This window comes from Mirounga leonina, unplaced genomic scaffold (assembly GCF_011800145.1).
Source record: "Mirounga leonina isolate KUSES-001 unplaced genomic scaffold, KU_Mleo_1.0 Mir_168, whole genome shotgun sequence".
Taxonomy (NCBI): Eukaryota; Metazoa; Chordata; class Mammalia; order Carnivora; family Phocidae; genus Mirounga; species Mirounga leonina.
This window is the reverse complement of record NW_023270426.1, coordinates 43152302-43174694: the sequence shown is the minus strand read 5'-3', so window position 1 is coordinate 43174694 and position 22393 is coordinate 43152302. Positions and strand designations below refer to the sequence as shown.

General features: G+C 39.5%; 1 protein-coding gene across 1 annotated transcript in view; it reads right to left on the bottom strand.

The window, feature by feature from the left end:
- SLC30A5 (solute carrier family 30 member 5) overlaps positions 1–21417 on the bottom strand; it is a 36256-nt gene extending 14839 nt beyond the window's left edge. Inside the window, exons 1-8 of the mRNA XM_035014569.1 lie at positions 21085–21417; positions 12370–12492; positions 11218–11284; positions 9915–10000; positions 5114–5201; positions 1724–1811; positions 459–535; positions 20–190 (exon numbers count right to left, since the gene is read on the bottom strand). Of these exons, the coding sequence (XP_034870460.1) occupies positions 20–190; positions 459–535; positions 1724–1811; positions 5114–5201; positions 9915–10000; positions 11218–11284; positions 12370–12492; positions 21085–21179 (795 nt within the window). The 5' untranslated portion in view covers positions 21180–21417. The remainder of the gene's footprint in view (positions 1–19; positions 191–458; positions 536–1723; positions 1812–5113; positions 5202–9914; positions 10001–11217; positions 11285–12369; positions 12493–21084) is intronic.
- Positions 21418–22393: the final 976 nt, after the last annotated feature.

Here is a 22393-nt window from a genome sequence, read left to right as displayed (position 1 = left end):
AATAAATTCCTACTCTTACCTCAGTTGTCATAGAAAGAACAATGACCCAGGGGCACAAGAGAAGCACAGAAACAAGATGGGATAAAGCTTGAAGACGTTTGGCTCCACCAACATCTATAGAGAGTTTTCTGGAAGCTGTATGAAAACCAACTTTACAACACAAAGCCAGTACTAGCAACAATACTCCACCCTATGAGTAAAATTAGATAAGTTTCATTAGAAACACACAGTCCAATACCCAATCCTTAAATACATAATATTTGAAGAAATGGAGCTATTAGGTTTCTTCCATACGCCAAATTACTGAACTACTTAAATGTCAGGCAGTACTGTAAATTACTGGTAACTTTTTTTTTTTTTTTTTACTGGTAACTTATTTTAAGTGCACTTTTAAAGTTACAGTTGCTGTAACTTTTCACAGTCTCTTGATCTCGTCAGGAATAAAGAAAAGAACATACCTTGTGATCTGCCACACCTAAGAAGGCAATGGCTGTGTAAAGCATGTGAGTTAGAGCACTGTCATGATGTCCTTCAGCTAAGTGAGTTGCAGTAAAGGAAAAAAAAAATCCCAAATATTAACTCTTTGAATCCTGAGGTCCTCCTAAAATTTTAGCTACATTATTTTAGGCTGACTATAGACTAGTTTGGGGGCCCCAAACCTGACTACTTGCAACAGTTTATTGCCCTTAAAAACAAAACAATTAAAAATTTAATTTTGGGACATGATTTACAAATTGGAATGGCCTGCATTTCTTTTGTTGTTTCCAAAACAATTATAATAGTGCTTGAGATATAGTTGTTAAATATTGGTAGTGAACCTCCAAAAGTATATGCATGCACATTGTAAGTAGGAGAAAGGGACAAGAGCAAGGACCTTCTTGGACCACTACTGTCATGGAATTAAGGTTGCTCTTTCAGAACATGTCAAATCAGTCCTAAATCTGTTTCTAAATCACTGACCACATAAGCCTCGGTAAAGCAAGTAGCAAGGAGAAAGGGGCAGGGGTGGCATATCACAAGCAACCTGGAATTCTGCAAAGTCACACCACTCTCTTTCACTATAACAAAGTAAACTATTAATTAGTTAACTGACAGGCTTTAGGACAGTATAAGTAACCAGAAGAATCAAAACTGGTGTTCTAAGGTCAGCTAAATGGAGTGGGCAAAGGTGTATGGACAGGAAAGAACAAGGTATGTCTGTTTGTAGAGGAAAAGGAGTATACATATTTGACTGGAAAGCTGGGGTTATAGAATAGTGGAAGCTCAACTAGAAATAACAGTTTAGAGCAAGAGAGTGATTACCAGGTGAAGGAATTTCAGCTTTTTTCTTTCGGGCAAGAAGATGCCAAAGATTTTTCATTAAATTTCAAAGAAGTTTGTATTTAATAATTGCAACTGACTTCTAAATTGAGCATTTAAATCGTTGAATTTATTACAAGGGAGCCAAAAGAGTGATTTTGTTGACTGGCAAATAAAAAAAAAATTTTTTTTTAAGCACCAGGACATTCTGAAATATTCTTTCACTGTCCCTATAGAAGATATTGATGGAGATGCTATAAAATATTTAGTTTAGAATAAATTTATTCATTATTTGAATACCTACATTAATCCATGGAAGTTTCATTCATGACTGATTTTAATTCAATCCTCCTTCTCGTCCCATTCTGCCAGTCTTCTATTTTTCTGCAAGACTAAATTACTCCAATCTATTGCAAAAGGATACGGTGTTCAGCCATTTTAGCCATGAGATCATCATTGTCGAAAAGCAATAGGCAGATCACAGCAATAATGAAAAAAGCAGCCCCTCTTGTCTGAAAATGAAGAAAATATTATCAAGGATGGCTATTTCAAGAGTTGACTTTTAAGACCATGACTATACAAATGCTAAAGAAAAATGTTTTTCATATAAATATTTAAAGAAAAAATAACATCTCACATTAAAGCCCTTCTATTATATAATATAAATTTGCAGTATTTTTTTTTTTTTTTTAAGATTTTATTTATCACAAGCAGGGGGAGCAGCAGAGGAAGAGAGAGGCAGGCTCTCCACTGAGCAGAGAGCCCTATGTGGGGCTCGATCCAGGACCCCTGGATCATGACCTGAGCTCATGGAAGACGCTTAACTAAGACTGAGCCACCCAGGCGCCCCTCTTCTTTTTTTTTAAAGATTTTATTTATTTATTTGACAGAGAGAGAGACAGCGAGAGAGGGAACACAAGCAGGGGAGGAGTGGGAGATGGAGAAGCAGGCTTCCCGCTGAGCAGGGAACCTGACAGGGGGCTCAATCCCAGGACTCTAGGATCACGAACCGAGCCTAACGACTGAGCCACCCAGGCGCCCCCAAAGTCATTTCTCATATCCAGTAAAACTGTAGAGCATTTAAAAGCTGATGAATTTTTTATAAGTTTATATTCTCATCCCAGGAAAGGATTTTGACAAAAAAAAATCAGGAAAAACATACTGCCTAGTTTATGCAAATACTTCAGAATTTAGGGTATAAAAGCCATCTAAATAGCATTATTATACATTCTGTATTTATAAATTTACAGGTATACTGCCACATACTTTCATTAAGTAAAAGTTAAAATTTAAAGTGAGACTCCTATTCTATTCATTAACATGATTACCACTACACTTGATAAATTCTCTTAGTGTGGTAGACGGATATCTTGACAAAAGCCAGTACACATAAACCACACAATTTTAAATTTCATTATTTTCATTATATTAGAATATGACAGTATCAACAATATCCAGATATGGAGAATAGAATTTAATCTTTTGTTAAAGAGGGCAACTTCTGTAGTGCTTCAGTCATAACCAAGAAAAAAAACATGCTGTGTCCTGAATAGATGCCCAGATTCATTACAGACACTAAGGGCACGATATGCACGATTTATATTCTAACTTCTGAGTATTAGTGCAGCAAAATTTTTATTTATTTTAAATTATATTCTTAAAAGATTTATTTATTTGAGAGAAAGGGGGGAAGGGCAGAGGAAGTCTCAAGCAGACTCCACACTGAACAAGGAGCCGACACGGGGGCTCAATCTCATGACCCTGAGATAATGACCTGAGTTGAAACCAAGAGTCAAGGCTTAACCGACTATGCCACCTAAGGGCTCCCCAATTTTTTTTTTAATGTGTTAAAAACATTTGTATTTCTTTTGTGAGTTGTCTTTCGCTGCCCTTGGCTCATTTTTATTGAGAATCTTATGCATTTTTCTTAACTGACTTTACTAATTTATATTTTGAAAGAAATGTAAAACTTTTATTTGTGGTAATTTTCTGTTGTTGGTTGTTGTCTGCACAACGATTTCTGTTACACAGAAACTTATAATCATTATGAAGTACAAATGTACTGAGTTTTCCCATTGTGATTTTTTCCCATTGCTTTTATGCTCAGAGTTCTTTGCTTGTAGTTAATTATCCATCTATATTTTATATTATATATATTGATGTTTTTATATTATCACACATTTATAGCTCTATTTATATTATTTTACATATTATAGTATATCACATTTATATATATTACTTTATACATATATTTGTATTGCACGTTGCATATTTACATACATTTTACATACTGTTATACTATATTGAGACTATTTTATATTATATATATATTTATTTTTTTATTTTTTAAAGATTTTATTTATTTATTTGACTGAGACACAGTGAGAGAGGGAACACAAACAGGGGGAGTGGGAGAGGGAGAAGCAGGCTTCCCGCTGAGCGGGGAGTCCGACGTGAGGCTCGATCCCAGGACCCCGGGATCATGACCTAAGCCGAAGGCAGTCGCTTAATGACTGAGCCACCAAGGCGCCCCTATATATTTATTTTTATCCACAAAATGCTTCAATCTAGTTGACATTTATTTTGGAGTACTCTATGAGTGCGATGAAAGAAACAGTGGCATATGCTTTAATATTAATTATCCCATTTGAAATCTATGGGTTGGGTAGTCTCTCTGCTCTACCTGGCATGTTATTTTGTTCACTTAATTTTATTCATCTGCCTCCATTACTTGGGAGCAACAGCTCCTTTTAGAACAGGGACTACTACATCTTACTTGTCTTTATTTCTCCTTTCCCCTATAACTGGGACAATGCATCATACACAGCAAGCAATTTGGTAAAAAGGAAATACTGTAGGTATAAAAATTTGGAATTGCAGATTCTTGACTCATTTACCAAAAAAGGATAATACTTAAGTTACTTAAGATAAATAAGGCCTAGTTGGCAAAATGTTGGATATTCATCAGACTTTATAACAAGTTCTTAGGTGTTTTCCAAAATTGATGAATAAGGGTAAAGAATGAGGTGGGCGGGGGTGCCTGGGTGGCTCAGTCGTTAAGCGTCTGCCTTCGGCTCAGGTCATGATCCCAGGGTCCTAGGATCGAGCCCCGCATCGGGCTCCCTGCTCTGCGGGAGGCCTGCTTCTCCCTCTTCCACTCCCCCTGCTTGTGTTCCTTCTCTCGCTGTGTTTCTGTCAAATAAATAAATAAAATCTTAAAAAAAAAAAAAAAGAATGAGGTGGGCAAGAGGCCTGAGTACAGCACCATGGAGATCTTTGTGGTGATCAATCTGTTCTGTGTCTTGATAAGGTCTATGGATTATACCAATGTCAATTTCTTAGTTTTGTTTTTAAGATTTTATTTATTTATTTGACAGACAAACACAGTAAGAGAGGGAACACACGCAGGGGGAGTGGGAGAGGGAGAAGCAGGCTTCCCACTGAGCAGGGAGCCCGATGCGAGGCTTGATCCCAGGACCCTGGGATCATGACCTGAGCCGAAGGCAGACGCTTAACGACTGAGCCACCCACGTGCCCCAATCTCTTGGTTTTGATAATTTACTTGAGTTGGGTAAGAAATTACCATTGAAATTGAGTGAAGGGCACTCTTGGTGCTATTTTTGCAACCTCCTACGAATATCTGATGATTTCAGAATAAAAAGTTAAAAAAAAAAAGTTTGTAAGAAAAAGTTAAAATTAACAGAAAAAGCCCCTACATTCTTTTAAATGGTAAAGATTTTTATTTAATTGGTTTGGATAATATTTTACATGTATAACTTCCAATTTTCAAGTGTCTAATAACAGAAAATTGTACCTTTGCTGGTCCTCCTCCAGAACTAGTGAATAAAACACTGAGTAGTGAGATGACAACAATATCACTGTGTTCAAATAGCAGCAAAGTCCTATAAAAATACAATATTATCATTCATAAAATATATCTGATCTTCACCAAGAAGCATAAATTCAACTACAGTAAGAGAAAATAAATATTTCCCCTTGATTTCATAAAACACTGAGAAAAATAAATAGGGACAACTGCTTTGGAATAATCTATCTTCTGGCCTTATCTACCCCAGAAAGGCTGAGACTAGGGGCACTTGGCTGGCTCAGTTGGTAGAGCACCCCACTCCTGATCTCGATGGTGAGTTCAAGCCCCATGTCGGGCGTGGAGCTTATTTAATTAAAAGAAAAAAAAGAACCTGAAATGGTACAACTTGTAGGATTATATCAATCAATTTCTTGTGTATGTGTATGAGGAAACACTTAGAAGGTTGCTCCTATCAGCTATGTTTGCAGTATCCCCAACCTAAATGTCACTGGTAAGGGAATAAATAATATAGAATATATCCATTCAATAGACTATTGTACAACAATAGAAATGAATGATATTCTATGAATATATTAAGAAATGCTGAATTGTACACTTTTTATTTTTTAAGAGAATGGTTTTATTTATTTTTAAAGATTTTATTTATTTGACAGAGAGACACAGAGAGCGAGCACAAGCAGGGGAAGCAGCAGGCAGAGGGAGAGGGAGAAGCAGGCTTCCCGTTGAGCAAGGAGCCCTATGCAGGACTTGATCCCATGACCCTGGGATCATGTCCTGAGCCGAAGGCAGACACTTAACCAACTGAGCCACCTAGGTGCCCCTGAATTGTACACTTTAAATCTGGTACAGACTGCATGTTTGAGTCCCCTCTAAATTCATATGTTAAATCCAATCCCCAGTGTGATGGTGTTTGGAAATTGGGGCCTTTGGGGTGCATAGGTCATGAGGGTGGAACCCTCCTTCATGAGTGAGATTAGAGTCCTCATAAAAAAAGACTACAAGAGTATTCTCTTTGCACATTCTGCTCTGTGAGGTTATTGAGAAAAGATAGCTATCTATGAACCAGGAAGCAGTCCCTCACCAGACAGTCTGCCTCACCTTGATATTAGACTTCCCAGTCTCCAGAACTAAGAAATAAATTTGTGTTGCTTAAAAGCCACCCAGTCTATGGGGCACCTGGGTGGCTCAGCTGGTTAAGCTTCCAATTCTTCTTTTTTTTTTTTTTTTTTAAGATTTTATTTATTTATTTGACAGAGAGAGCGAGACAGCACAAGCAGGGGGAGCAGGAGAAGGAAAGGGAGAAGCAGGCTCCCCGCTGAGTAGCGAGCCTGATGCGGGGCTCGATCCCAGGACTCTGGGATCGTGACCTGAGCCGAAGGCAAACGCTTAACCATCTGAGCCACCCAGGCGCCCCTAAGCTTCCAATTCTTGACTTTGGCTCGGGTCATGATCTCAGGGTCCTGGGATTGAGCCCCATGTCAGGCTCCACACTCAGTGGGGACTCTGCTTCTCTCTTTCTCTCTCCGTTCCTCCCCCTGCTCATGCAAGCTCTCTCTCTAAAATAAATAAATCTTAAAAAAGAAAAAAAAAAAGTGCCACCCAGTCGATACAGTATTTGTTATAGTAGCCCAAATGGACTAACATAAAAAGAATCAATGTTATGGTATATGAATCCTATTTCAAAAAACTGCCATCAAAATGAATGAACTATATATATCTTATATGCATCAATATGGGCAAGTTTCAAACATAACATTAAATGGAAAAAGTATGCTGTAGAACATGCATGCAATGTAATTCTATTCATACAAAGTAAAAAACTTGCAAAGTTAAACATTAAAAAAACAAACATAAAAGACATAGATACTATGTGAAAACACTATAAAGAAAACCAAGAAAATGAAAAACAAACCTTAAGATGCTGATTATACCCAAGGGTAGGGCGAGATGGGGACACAGTCAGGAGTGGCACACAGGGCTTCAAAGGTATTGGTAAGGTTTTATTTTTGGGGGTTGGGTGTTAGATACATGAAGGTTCACTTTATTATTACTATTTTTTTGAAGATTTATTTATTTAACAGAGAGAGAGACAGAAAAGAGAGTGGGGGGGAGGGACAGAGGGAAACTCAAGCAGACACCCCGCCTTTTTTTTTTTTTTTTTTTTAGAGAGGAAGAGGGAGGGGCAGACGGAGCCCAATGTGGGGCTCAATCCCACGACCCATGAGATCATGACCTATGCCGAAACAGAGTCAGATGCTTAACTGGCTGAGCCACCCAAGTGCCCCCACTTTATTATTATTTAAACATTCATATTTACTCTTTTATATGTATGAAATATTAAAAAAAAAAAAACTGGGACGCCTGGGTGGCTCAGTCGGCTAAGTATCGGCATTTGGCTCAGGTCATGATCCCAAGGTCCTGGGATCAAGTCCCGCATTGGGCTCCCCACCCTGCTTCTCCCTCTGCCTGCCGCCTCCCCTGCTTGTGCTTTCTCTCTCTCTCTCTCTGTAACAAATAAATAAAATCTTAAAAACCAAAAAAACCCTGAAAAACATTAATACCAGCCAAAACAGGGCTTATAGGATCTAAATATTAAGATTTTTAGCTGCTCTTTTAAAAAATTTTCATTTTTCCTCTTTACTCAAAAATCTGTAACAGAACACAGCAGTGCTAACTTTAATTCTATTAATAACTGCGAGATACAATTTAAGAAAATAAATATATCAGCAAAGTAATACCAACCTAAAATAAGACAGGCTATGGAACACCGAAGGAGTCTTTCTAATCAAGAAATTGCATGGGGCGTCTGGGTGGCTCAGTTGGTTAGGTGTCCGACTCTTGATTTTGGCTCAGGTCATGGTCTCCGGGTTGTGAGATGGAGCCCAGCATGGAGTTCCAACCTGGGTGGAGAGCCTACTTAAGATTCTCTCTCTCCCTCTGCCCCTCCCTCAAAAAGAAAATCACGCAATTCCTTTTTTCTTTTTTGAGAGAAAGCAAGCACACACTTGTGCAAATGGGGATGGGGGGTAGAGGGAGAAGGACAGAGAGACAATCCCAAGCAGGCTCCACACCCAGCACAGAGCCTGATGAGGGCTCGATCTCATGACCCTGACATCAAGACTTGAGCCGAAATCAAGAGTTAGATACTTAACTGACCGAGCCACCTAGGCACCCCTGCATGATGGCTTTTTTTTTTTTTTTTTTAAAGATTTCATTTATTTGACACAGAGAGAGAGAGCACAAGTAGGCAGAGTGGCTGACAGAGGGAGAGGGAGAAGCAGGCTCTCCACTGGGCAGGGAGCCGGATGCGGGGCTTGATCCCAGGACCCTGAGATCATGACCTGAGCCGAAGGCAGCTGCTTAACCGACTAAGCCACCCAGGCGCCCCTGTTTTTGTTTGTTTCTTAAATTTAATTTAATTAATTTATTTAAGAGATAAAGTGCACAAGAGGGGGAAGGAGCAGAAGGAGAGGTACAAGCAGACTCCATGCTGAGCATGGAGCCCAATGCAGTGCTTGATCTCAGGAGCCTGAGATCATGGCCTGAGCTGAAATCAAGAGTTGAAGACTTAACCAACTGAGCCACCCCAGGGCTCCTAATTGTTTTTTTTTTTAAAGATTTTATTTATTTGACAGAGAGATAGAGAGAGCACAAGCAGGGGGAGCAGCAGGCAGAGGGAGAGGGAGAAGCAGGCTCCCTGCTGAACAGAGAGCCCGATGTGGGGCTCGATCCCAGGACCCTGGGATCACGACCTGAGCCGAAGGCAGACGCTTAACGACTGAGCCACCCAGGCGCCCCATCCTGATAGTTTTAATAAAAGAATGAGAGGGGCAGTGTTGGCAGAGGAGCTGGTGGTAGTGCCGGGTTGTAAGATGGGAAATATAAGACTAAATAAGGAGTCAAGTAAGAATTTAACAATTTTCCGCCTTTCTTCCCTAACACATTGGGACAGTGATTTAATAACATACAGAACAAAATACAATCTCACAGGAAAGAAATTCTTTTAAAAAAGATTTTATTTATTTATTTGAGTGAGAGAGAGAGATAAAGAGAGTGTGAGATCATGAGCAGGGGGAAAGGGTAGAGGGAGAAGCAAACTCTCCGCTGCGCCAGGAGCCCGATGTGGGACTTGATCCCAGGACCCTGAGATCATGGCCTGAGCCGAAGGAAGATACTTAACCAACTGACCCACCCAGGTGTCTCAAGATTTTATTTATTTATTTGAGAGAGAGAGAGAGAGCATGCGCATAAGCAGGCAGAGCGGCAGGCAGAGGGAGTTGGAGAAGCAGGCTCCCCAGTAAGTAGAGAGCCCAACTTGGGGCTCAATCCCAGGACCCTGGGATCATGACCTGAGCTGAAGGCAGACACTTAATTGACTGAGCCACCCAGGTGCCCCCCAAATTTTGCTTTCCTACTGGTTTTTATTTACCATTTCAGACCTTTTAGTTTCTAAAATCAGTTGCTAAAAGGGATCACCAATGGATGATAAAAAACCACCTATGTTAAAAATTTTCTGAAACTGTTTGGACTCTTAACTAGTAAAATATCACAACAGATCATGAACAATACATTTACAGTGTTCACCAAAAGATAGTCCACAAATTAAAGAGGTTTTGTCAGCCCGCCCCATATAAACAAATACTGAGTTATATCCAATGCTATAGGAGTGAGAGAAGCATTTGTATATAACTTAACATAAATACTTGACATAAAATATAATGGAATAAAACTAATATTCAAAATTAAGAAATATAAGTAAACATTCAAAATATGCATTTTTATTTACCTTAGTGGTCCACAAAGAGTGAGGCCAAAAAACCACAAGAGTGAAATGATACACCCAGCAACTGCATGTTTAAATATTTTGATCCACTATGAATGGAAACAAAAAATTAAAAATTTTAGTCGTATGTTTTGCTAGTATCTTAAAATCTTAAATAAAATATACAGGGAAAGAAAATAATGGTAGCACTTAGATATTTTAAAGGCTAAGTAATTACATTTTAAAAAATAATCACATATTTTGAACTTAAATAGAAAATGTGCAGATCCCTTGACTAAATCTAGATTTGTAAGACAGTATTGTTTTCCATTTTCTATATTCTTGTCTGTTGTTAGATCTTGAAATCTTTTTCTATAAAATACAAATTTGTGGGTTTTTTTCAATAGTTTCTCACTAGTTTGCTAGAACACGTGATGTTTTAGTCTTTAAATTCTTTTCCATTAGATATTCAGAGCTTCAATTACTTGAAAAGAGAGAAAAAAAGCTATGATGGGGATTAAAATATTAATCCTATTTTTAAAACATGCATGGTCTCTAAAACAGAGGTACATAAATTTGTCATTCTAATAAAAAGTCATGGCACAGTTTTCTAAGTTGTTGCACAAAGCAAACATATAGTAGGATCTAACGACTGTCCAAAGAGGTAATAATGTGAGATGACAATACAGAATGCAGGACATTTCTATATGCATCCTGAACCTCAGGTGCCTAAAGAAAATGATGATGATGATGATGAGGGTGACAGCTAATACGTATTGTTTGCTGACAATATGCTGGGCACTATTTCAAGAACTTTATATGTATTAATTCATTCATTCCTCACAGCTCCATTACAAAGGTATTATTAACTCCATTTTACAGGTGAGAAAATTGAGGTAGAGAAAAATTAGTAACTTGCTCAAAGTAAGACTTCATAAGGAGGACAAACAGAATCTGAATTTGTCTGACTCCAGAGTCCTCAGTAACCCCTATGCTTTATCTGCCTCCTAATGACATTTGTCCTAGGCTTTTGGGCATGTCTCCATGTCACATTTAGAAATCTTTAGAATAGAGTCCTGCATTAAAAAAAAATTTACTTTATACCTTAAAATTTTTCTACTCTCTTCTCCATTTTTAAACATTCTGTTATCTTAATACTTTATAGTTTATTCTTGAAGCCTTGATACTGAAAAGCAAGTCAAGAGCAACTTAACTATGGAAATGTTCTGCTGTGTACTTAAATCATTTAAGTAACTCTGATCAACACTTCTCCTGGCCTAATGACTAGGAAAGCTGCTAGGAAAAAAGGACTGTGGAAAAAACTCACCTGGTGTTTGGTAATACTTTTCCCAGAAGAAAATGGCTTTTGAAACAAAACCATAAAAAATGCAGTCCTGTGAATAAGGAAACATTAATATTAATCTATCTTATATACAAAGTGTGATGTTAAGTAAAGATACTTTAAATGAACATACTACAACTTGAAAGGTATGTTACCATCTAAACAAAGTATACTGGAGAACAATATTTATTCTAAGGCTTCCACTGGAACATACGGGGAACTCTTATTTTGTAACGCCTTCAGAACCAGTTCACAAGCCACAAAAGAAAGGGGTCTCAATATTTTTTCATACTTTGAAATACAAAAAAAAAAAAAAAAAAAAAATCCTATCTTCTCCAGAACTTATTAACAAATCTTGAAATAACAGAAATTAAGAATGTCCTTACCTTTCACATTCCCAAAATGGTTATATAAAAATGCATACAACTGATTACTTAAAATTTCCTAGTCAAGAATCACTTTCCATAATTACTAAAATTAACTCCCTGGAGTCTTTAACAGAGAGTGGTCACTATCAATCTCAAGTCCAAAGAAACTTTATTCAGAGAGAATTTCTTACTATGTGCAGAATAATATAAAATTTATTTTATATGAGGACCCTGTACTGTGAAGGGAGCACATCATGAACAAAGCCCAGCACAGTTTAACTTAGAAAATAAGGAACATCTGTGCCAAGACAAGTCTCAGGTTACATTCTATGCCTGATGGAAGGCTGAACTACACCAGTGGTATGGTTTGGGAATTCCTAGGGCCTGGAGACTCTTTTAGGGAGACTGTGGGGTCAAAACTATTTTTATGAAAATACTAAGAAATTATCTGCCCTTTTCACTCTTACTCTTTCAGGGATGTATACAGTGGAGTTCTTCAGAGGCTAACTGATAGGAGATGCTGCACAGACTTAATGATGAAACGGACGTGAAAATTCAGCAATCCTCTATTAAGCTGAACATTAAAAGAAATGTGCAAAAACCTCTTTAACACAAACTATAGTACAAGTCTAGTTTTGGCACGCTATTATAGTATAAGGAGGAATAAATAGCACAAAATATTTTATCTAAAATTTCCTAAAGATAATCAGTTAAAACAGAAGTTTCAAATAAATAAAACATTAAGGAAAAAAGAACCACAGACACTCACCCAAGTTTTAATATAAAAATGAACTGAACAATGTGAACTGCTTTTAGGAGATCATATGATTCAAAAAGTCCCACAGCCTTCAAAAATTTAGTGAAACATAGTAACACAATATATTTTGTTAATCTGAAAAATAAGAGCAGAAACAAGTTTCAGTATCATTAAAATCACAAGGAACTCTGTAATATGTTTTTTTCTTATTATACAATAAGGATCATTATAAAAACCACAGATACTCATTACAAAAAATGAAACAAACAAAAAAGCCAAACAACTCACCATCCACATAACTACTATTAATATCTTGGTATATAAACTTCCAGATTCTTTTTAATGTACATTCTATTTATATATATGTACATTCTATATATATATACACACACACCACACATACACATACATATATAGACACAGTCTGTTAAAAAAACAACAAAAAAAGAGGCCAAACTAAATATATTCGGGGTGCCTGGGTGGCTCAGCCATTAAGCGTCTGCCTTCGGCTCATGTCATGATCCCAGGGTCCTGGGATCGAGCCCCACATTGGGCTCCCTTCTTGGCGGGAAGCCTGCTTCTCCCTCTCCCACGCACCACCCCCCCCCTTGTGTTCCTGTTCTCGCTAACTCTCTGTCAAATAAATAAATAAAATCTTTAAAAGAAAAAAAAGTATGTTCTTGGTTAACTGAGTTGTCCAGATTATTTTGTAATCTGCTTTTTAAACCTAACAGTTACTTCAAACAAAGAGAATAAAAACAGACACCAAACTCTACCTGCGATGAAACTAGAAGAGCACAATGTAAGAAGGAACAGAGGAATGGTAAATGCCTTAGGTTTGCCCCTCCTCTGCTTTGCTATGTGATGGCAGTTTAGAGTCATGGTTGAAAAGTCAAGCAACCTGCCCTACAGAGTCCTGTAAAGGCTCAGGAATCTGAAGCACCTCAGAAAAGGCTGGGGAGCTGAAAAGAGGAGCAGCATCAACAACTCTCTCCTCAGTCATGACAGGACACATGAGGCTTAGTCTCTGGAGAGGTCTAGACATAAGGCAAAGCAGAGAGGAGGGGTGAGGTGCTAGAATAAAATCATGGAAATTAAAAGTAAGTTTCCTTCTTAACCCCACCCCACCTCCTTTTCTTTTACCTCCAATATCCTAACAACCAGGCTGCAATCTCTCAGCAGAACCCTTATAGGGATCCACTAGGAACAAGCCCTACACAGGTGTTCTAATTAGCTTTTTAGGGCTCATTCAAATATGAATGGCAAACATGGATAATCAGTCCTTTAAGATAAGCTTATGAGAGACCAAACAAAAACAACAAATCTGGGCGCCTGGGTGGCTCAGTTGGTTAAGCGACTGCCTTCGGCTCAGGTCATGATCCTGGAGTCCCGGGATCGAGTCCCGCATCGGGCTCCCTGCTCAGCGGGGAGTCTGCTTCTCCCTCTGACCCTCCTCCCTCTTATGCTCTCTGTCTCTCATTCTCTCTCTCTCTCTCAAATAAATAAATAAATAAAATCTTTAAAAAACAAACAAACAAACAAAAAAACCCAACAAATCTAAAAGATAAAGGGATCATAGGTAACAGCAGCAGAAAACAACAAAGAACTATAAATAACATTCTCTGAGACATAAGAATACTGCATGCATGAAAAAATTAGGCTACCATACAAAGAAAGAAAAAAGGAGCTCCTGAAAAAGAAACTGAAATTAGGAAAGAAATTACTTCAGTTTTCTAGCCTAGGCGTCTTCTTTGACCATATACTCTCTAGCAGTAAAAAAAAAAATTTTGCACATGAAACCGACTATTTATCTGTATGTTGTAAAAGTGTATTACTGTACTGATGTTATATTATATACATTATAAAACATACACAGAGACGCCTGGGTGGCTCAGTCGTTAATCGTCTGCCTTCAGCTCAGGTCATGATCCCAGGGTCCTGGGATCAAGTCCCACATCAGGCTCCTTGCTCAGTGAGGAGCCTGCTTCTCCCTCTCCCTCTGCTGCTCCCCCTGCTTGTGCTCTCTCTCTCTCTCTGACAAATAAATAAAAATCTTTAAAAAAAAACCCAACATACACAAATTAGAAATTAAAAAGAATGAGATAAAAAGTTGTGGAATTCTTAGTATTTTTTCTCTCACCCTAATAGGACATCTTGTGCAAGCCACTCAGTAGATGACTTTTTAAGTTTATATCAAATAGGTGTTACTACATTAAAAAGGAGGTGCAAGGAAAAAAGACAAAAACCAAAACCAAAAACGATATGTGAGGGATGCCCATGGCCAGCATACTGACAGGGATAAGAAGTCTCTATCAATGGGAGAAAAAATATAAAAAGCAAAACCAGAAGTTTAAAAGAAACCCAAGTCATTCAAATAGAATTAAAACAATCTGACAGACAATGGGGATATCAACGTAAAATATAAAAACTGATGAGTATGAATAATCCAGTGCAATGGCACTGAATTAACAAGAGCTAAACTATATTAAACAAACAGTAATCTGATTAAGAGGCATGAAAATATATATTTTAGGAAGATTTTGATGCAATTATTAAAGTAAATTTCAGTCCTTGAAAGAATGAATCTCAGCATCTTCACCATCCAAGATGGCTCATTTTCTGTTTTAGTCCAGATAATATCACACTAAATTAAAAAAAGATTTGACCAGGGGCGCCTGGGTGGCTTAGTCATTAAGCGTCTGCCTTTGGCTCAGGTCATGATCCCAGGGTCCTGGGATCGAGCCCCACATCGGGCTCCCTGCTCCGCGAGAAGCCTGCTTCTCCCTCTCCCACTCCCCTTACTTGTGTTCCCTCTCTCGCTGTGTCTCTCTGTCAAATAAATAAAATCTTAAAAAAAAAAAAAAGATTTGACCAAAGTGTCTTTTCTTATCATGAACACAATCTGGGGGGCCTTTTATAGTGCAGTCTGGGGATTCCCCTCCCCCCGGGGGATTTTAACTATGTGATAATTAATCACCCAAAAGCTAATAAAAATGTTATTGTGGAATAATGTAAGTCACATCCTAAAGAACCCTAAAGAAGTTCCTATTTAACCCACTTGTTGAACAGTATAAACTTAATTAAAATTTCTGTTTCAAAGATCAAACATATTTTCTGGGCTGACAAAAATGTTCTATAGCTTGGGGCACCTGGGTGGCTCAGTCAGTTAAGTGTCTGACTCTTGATTTTGGCTGGGGTCATGATCTTAGGGTCATGGGATCAAACCCCGTGTTGGGCATCGGGTTTCACGCTCAGCAGGCAGTCTGCTCAAGATTCTCTCACTCCCTCTCTGGCCCTGCGCATGCTCAGTCTCTCTCTAAATACATAAATCTTAAAAAAAAAAAAGTTCAATAGCTTGATTATGCTGAAAATTACATAGGTATAGAAAGAATGAAATCAAGTAGAGAGCAACACTCAAAACCGCATGGGCTTTACTCCTTAAGCTCTTAATCAGGTGTAATAATAAAGCAGCAGGATACAAGCAAGGACACAAAGAATAATAATGTCAAGATGAGGGAAAAAATAAAGACCAGGAAAAAGAGAAGTACATTAAAAATCACAGCAGTCTGGGAATTCTCAGTGTCAGCAAAGAGCCTTGTATATCCTCCATGGGGCCAGTTAGGCATTCTTCAAATATTCTTCGCACACTTACTATGTGCCAGATGCTATACACAGCCAGTAAGACCTAGGGGTGCGCTTCCCTCTTCCTGATCAAAAGGGAAGATGCAGTTGGACATACTTTCTGCCTTCAAGGGAGGACCTTTATCTAAAAAATGTTATCAAAATGTTAACATTATCTAAAAGTGTTATCCATCCTATAAACAAGCCTGAATATGAAAGCCAATACACTTAGGATGGTAGAGAGCAAAGACAAGGAATCTGGGTCCTAGATGGTATCACTGAGGTGCTGAGCAAATACCTACAACGTCTGGTTTCTTTCATGTGAGAAGAATATCTCCTCATTTGTTTAAAGTTCTCTTCATTGGGTTACTTACAACTGAATATATTTCTAGGTGCTATCTGTGACACTTAATGTGTAATAGAGACCCTGCCCATAAGGAGTCTGAGGCCTAAGGAAGACAGGCAAGCAAACAAATATTTATGTGACCCAATAAGTAATGGAGTTTTAAAAGAATAGTGGAAGCAACTAACTGTAACTTGGTAAGCAGGGGTCTGTCATTAGAGCTCGAGACGTCTAAGTGTGTATTAAAGACTAAGTAGGAATTTGGGGCACCTGGGCGGCTCAGTCGGTTAAGCATCCGACACTTTTTTTTTTTTTTAAAGATTTTATTTATTTATTTGAGAGAGAGAGAATGAGAGAGAGCAAGCACATGAGAGGGGGGAGGGTCAGAGGGAGAAGCAGACTCCCTGCCGAGCAGGGAGCCCGAAGCATCCGACACTTAATCTCAGCTCAGGTCTCGACCTCAGGGTCATGAGTTCAAGTCACACATTGGGCTCCATGCTGGGTGTGGAGCGTACTTAAAAAAATAAAAATAAAGACTAAGCAGGAATCACAAAGTAAGAAACCCGAAAGTGTATTTCAAAGCAGAGAGCAGCATATGCAAAATACTAGTACTAGGAACAAGCCTTTGAATAAATGACTGTATTTAAGCTCAGTTATCCAGATGATAGAATGATAAGAGGTAATCAAGGAAAAGGTAAATTATATATATATATATTTTTTGTTCTTTTTTTTTAATGTTATGTTAATCACCATACATTACACCATTAGTTTTTGATGCAGTGTTCCATGATTCATTGTTTGCTTATAACACCCAGTGCTCCATGCAGAACGTGCCTTCTTTAATAACCATCACCAGGCTAACCCATCGGTAAATTATATTTAATATACTTGTTTTAACAAGATTGGACAATATGTGAAATTCTTTTTTTTTTTTTAAGATTTTATTTATTTATTTGACAGAGAGAGAGAGAGTGCACGCAAGCAGGAAGAGAAGCAGGCTCCCCGCTGAGCTGGGAGCCCGATGCGGGGCTCGATCCCAGGACCCTGGGATCGTGACCAGAGCCAAAGGCAGACGCTTAACGACTGAGCCACCCAGGCGCCCAATTTCTAAGTACTTTCCGTTTGAAGTATTAATAAAACTTGAAAAATTTGGCACTTCAAAGGCAAGATTTAGTCATAAGGAACATTAATTTAAGTAAAATACTTATCTTTTTAAAAAAAGATTTATTTACTTTAGAGAGAGAGCACACGAGCGGGAGAGGCAGAGGGAGACTCTCAGACACCACACTGCGCCCGGAGCCTGACATGCTGAGTGTTCTCACAACCCTGAGATCACTACCTGAGCTGAAACCAAGAGTCGGACACTCAACTGATTTGCCACCCCGGCACCCCTAAGTAAAATATTTCTTAATAACATATTACTATTATGATCTTTCTGACACTAATTTTCTTTATTCCTTTTTTAATTTTTAAAATAGAGATTATAAAAGTAATTCCTGAATAGCTGCTTGTTATTAAAGTTTTAGATAAAATCATTTCTAAGTTCCTCATAGGCGATCAAGTGGTCATCCTTGCAAATCTTTTCCTTTGCATCTTCATGTAAGGACACATGCATATTTCATATATTCACATATTTACAATTATACACATATTTTGATAGTGACTTTTCACGTAATATATGTTCAAGATTTTTGCTACCATTATTAAATCAGGAAAATTATTTTAACATTTAGTTAAAAGTTGGACTCTGATTTTTTATTTATAAAACATTAATCTTTCTTTTTTAAAGATTTTATTTATTTGAGAGACAGACAGAGAAAGCACAAGCACGGGGAGCAGCACTGGGAGAGGGAGAAGCAGGCTCTCAGCTGAGCAGGGAGCCTGATGCGGGCTCAATCCCAGGACCCTGAGATCATGACCTGAGCCAAAGGCAGACTCGCTTAACCAACTGAGCCAACCAGGCATTCCTGGACTCTGATTTTTAAAGCCTCATTAGTGAAGTCTTCCTCTTGGGCTACAGATGAAACACTAACTAAGGCTAAATAACCATATACTAATAAGTAGATATTTGTAGCTCATATTGTGCAGGGAAACTGAACAGCTTCATTTACTAAGAAGGAAAGGGGGAGGTTAGGAGAGAAAGGCTCTTCAACAGGGGCAGTGGCCCCTGAGTCACTCACTGACTCTGGGAGACTTGGGGATATATTCCACCTACCCAACTGATAAATCATTATTTGCCATCAACTAGTTTCATCAAACGTTATCACTGGTCTTTTATGTAAAAATCTCTGGTTCTCTAAACTTGGAATTACCAAAATTTCGGTTTGGGTTTAAATGTGCTTCTTAGCTTTGCCCACTGCAGCAGTTCATGGTTCTCCAGTAAACAAAAAACACAATCAGTGTGTGAAATCCATGTGGTTTAGGATAACTGACTCTCAGTTCAGTTATTAGTTGGGAAAATAAACTTTTTTCTTTTTCTTTTTTTTAAAAGATTTTATTTATTTATTTGACAGAGAGACAGCGAGAGAGGGAACACACGCAGGGGGAGTGGGAGAGGGAGAAGCAGGCTTCCCGTGGAGCAGGGAGCCTGATGTGGGGCTCAATCCCATGACTCTGGGATCATGACCTGAGCCGAAGGCAGACACTTAACGACTGAGCCACTGAGGCGCCCCTAAACTTTTTTCTAGGTCTCAGTTTCTTGATCTGTGAAACAAGGATGTGCTATGTAGTCTATAGCACTGTTGTAGGGATTAAGTGAGATGCTATACTCAAAGGACATGGAACACAGGTATTCAACAAATGCTGACTGTCACCCTCTTTCTTGCAAAGAGGCCTTACAGAAGACAGAAACATTTAAAACAATTCCTTTTTTGTGAATTCAGCCACAAAAATATCCACAATTAAAGGATTTTTGAACTAGCTTTTGTTGCAGATTATAACTAGTATTTAATTATTAGTCTACACAAAGGAAAATTCTTGCAACTTGGAATCTATTAAAAATTCAACCACTCCTGAGTTGAATTTGATTTTGCAATGAACTACAATAGAAGGGCAGTTCTGCTAAGCAAATACTACAACAGGATAGCAAAAGACTGTTTGACACATCTACCTTGAATAAATAGTAACTTTATTTGTTTAAAAATAATTTCCAGTTTACCTAAAAGTGGCAAGAAGAGTATACCCTTTTCCTGGATTCCCTCATTGTTAACTGTCCCATTTGCTTTATTATCTCTCTCTCTCTAAATACAGGCTTTTTCTCAACTAGGAATAAGTTACTTATATCACACTTCTAAATACTTGATTTCCTAAGAATATGTACATTTTCTTATAAAATCAGGTAAGTTATCAACTTCAGAAAATTTAACATGGTTATACTTTATCACCCATAGTCCAGTTGTTAACAGACCTATTATTGTCCTTTTTTTTTTTTTTAAGATTTTATTTATTTATTTGAGACAGAGAGAATGAGAGAGAGAGAGCACATGAGAGGGGGGAGGGTCAGAGGGAGAAGCAGACTCCCTGCTGAGCAGGGAGCCCGATGCGGGACTCGATCCCGGGACTCCAGGATCACGACCTGAGCCGAAGGCAGTCGCTTAACCAACTGAGCCACCCATGCGCCCCCTATTATTGTCCTTTATAGCATTTTTTCCCCTCTACTACCAAAATCTAGACCAGAATCCCCTATTGCATTTACTTGTCATAGCTCAGTAAATAATATGTGATATGCTGTTATTTCAAAGAGATTAGAAAATTAAACTTAAACTACAAAAATGCAGCTGACTTAAGTTCTGTTCCAGCATTTTAAATGTCCTTTCCTTTTATATCAGCAACGCTATTTCTACAGTTCCAAATAATTTATCAAAACAATCTTTAAATCTCAAAAAAAGTGTTCAAGAACGAAAAAACTGAACCTCATTAAAAATGAAGACAATACCAAATTCCAACAAAATTGTTGGGCCGTATTTTATGCATCTTTGACCCTACCTCAGAACTTAAGATAGATCAAGGACACACTCGAGAGTAGTTACTATACTTACTTCTCGGGAGGTTAGTGGGAACATGGGGGGCGGGGCGGGTGAAGAGGAATTTTCGCTTTTTATTCTCTGAATTTTTGTAGTATTTGAGTTTTTTTTTTTTAAACAACGAGCACACATTTCTCATTTAACAATAAAATAAAATAAGCCAAGGAAAATGAAGAAAGCTAGATGACGGGCTGAATTTTTTTTTTTTTTTTTTTGGACGGGCTGAATTTTTGATGTGCGGGGTTAACCTGAATGTCGAAGTTCATCCGTTTGTACTTTGGTTTGTTCGCCTTTAGATGGTGACACCTTCCCCTAACTTACGCAGCGAGACGTCAGAAAGGTTTAGTAGTCACTAAACTACTATTTCAGGGAGAAAGAGCCAACGGAAATGGTTGTCACAGAGCAGAAAAACCCCTCCCGCAAACCGGCTGGCAGAGGGAAGGTTAACGGTATGCCTCGGACGCCAGACTCCAGCAGAACCGCCCTGGGCTTTAGAGCATTCATTCTGCAGCGGGCAACAGGGGAGCCAATGAAAGGCGCAGGAGGCACAGGGACAGGACGGACCGCTGTGGGACGCGGGCTGGGCTGAGGCCGTTCCAGGCCGTCAGCGGGACGGGAGGGACGCCGGTGCCCGCGCGCGTCCGGGGGGCAGCTGCCGTCCGGGTCCGCGAGTGAGCGAGCCGGCGCGCGCAGGCGCGGGAGAGAGGCGCTCCGGTGGCGCGAGCCGCGTCCGTCACTTACCGAGCGCTGGGCACGTCCACCGGCCCGAGGCCGCCGCCGCCGCCGCCGCCGCCGCCGGGGCCGGCTAGCACGTCCCCGCCGTATTTCTCCTCCATCCCGGGGCTCACGAGCCGCAGCCGCTGCCCCCGCCGCGGGGTGTCCTCATGTCTCGCCGCTGCCGCGGAACAGCGGGCGCAGGCGCGTCACTCCCCCATGGCAGCGGCCCCGTCGGGTCCCCGCAGGCTCGGCCGCCGCCGCTGTCCCCGGCTCCGGCTCACAAGCACACGCGCGTCGGGACTAGGCCGCGGGCAGTTCCGGCGGCGCCGGGGTCCCCAGAGGCGCACCGGCGCAGACGTTGCCAGGCCACGTCATCGGGCCCAGCAGCCCTCACTCCCGGGGGAGTGCCCAGCCCTGCGCCTGCGCACAACAGAACGCTCGCTTTCTTTTGCCCTTCCCTAGGTTCCGCCTACCACGGGGCGACGGATCGCAGCCTCGCTCCGGATCAGCCCCTCCCAGTGACGCTGCCTGTGCCCTTACCTGTCCCTGCAGCGCCACCTCAGGGCCGTCAGGAGTACAGCGGGTTCTTGTAGCACCGCGGAAGAGGGTATAGAAAATGGACAACGTGTGATTCGATGGAATAGAGTATCTTAAAAAAAATCCGGCTGCTAAACTATGCTACTTAATCCTGGTACATCAGTAAAACTTGGCCAGGTAGGACCAGGCCTTATTAGAGTTATTTTTCTGTTGCTAAAAATTTAGGAATGTGGGCTCTCTTGTCTGTATTTGTGTGAATCCCAACTCTGTTACTTAATAATTGTGTCACTTGGACTTTCTGTACCTCAATTTTTTTATTGGTAAAATGGGAATAGAAATATGTATATTACAGGGTTGTTGGGAGGATTATTTGTGTTATGTGAAAAATGTCTAGAATAGTGAATGGCACACAGTAATCAATGAATGTTAGCTATTATTACTCATAGGGAAATTGAAGACCAAGAGATGGAAATGGGGTTTGGAGCACTTTACAATACTCTACTTAATTTGATATACGTAAAAAGTCTTAGTAACATATGAAAGATTGAGAAATCACTGTGCCTGATGGAGCTTCATAGTCTATTGTGAAAATATTTATTAATTTGAGAGCAAGGCCTGGTTGGCAACATTATAGGTTAAAGGCATAAATGCTAAGGTTTTCCAAATAAGGTGTGATATGACTCACTGATAGACCCCGATCTGAAATTTGGATAAGGTTTTGGATATGGGAGAAAAGCATTGTGAGACAACACATCCTATGTGTAGAACACAGAGGAAGGCATGACCTTTGAAGGCT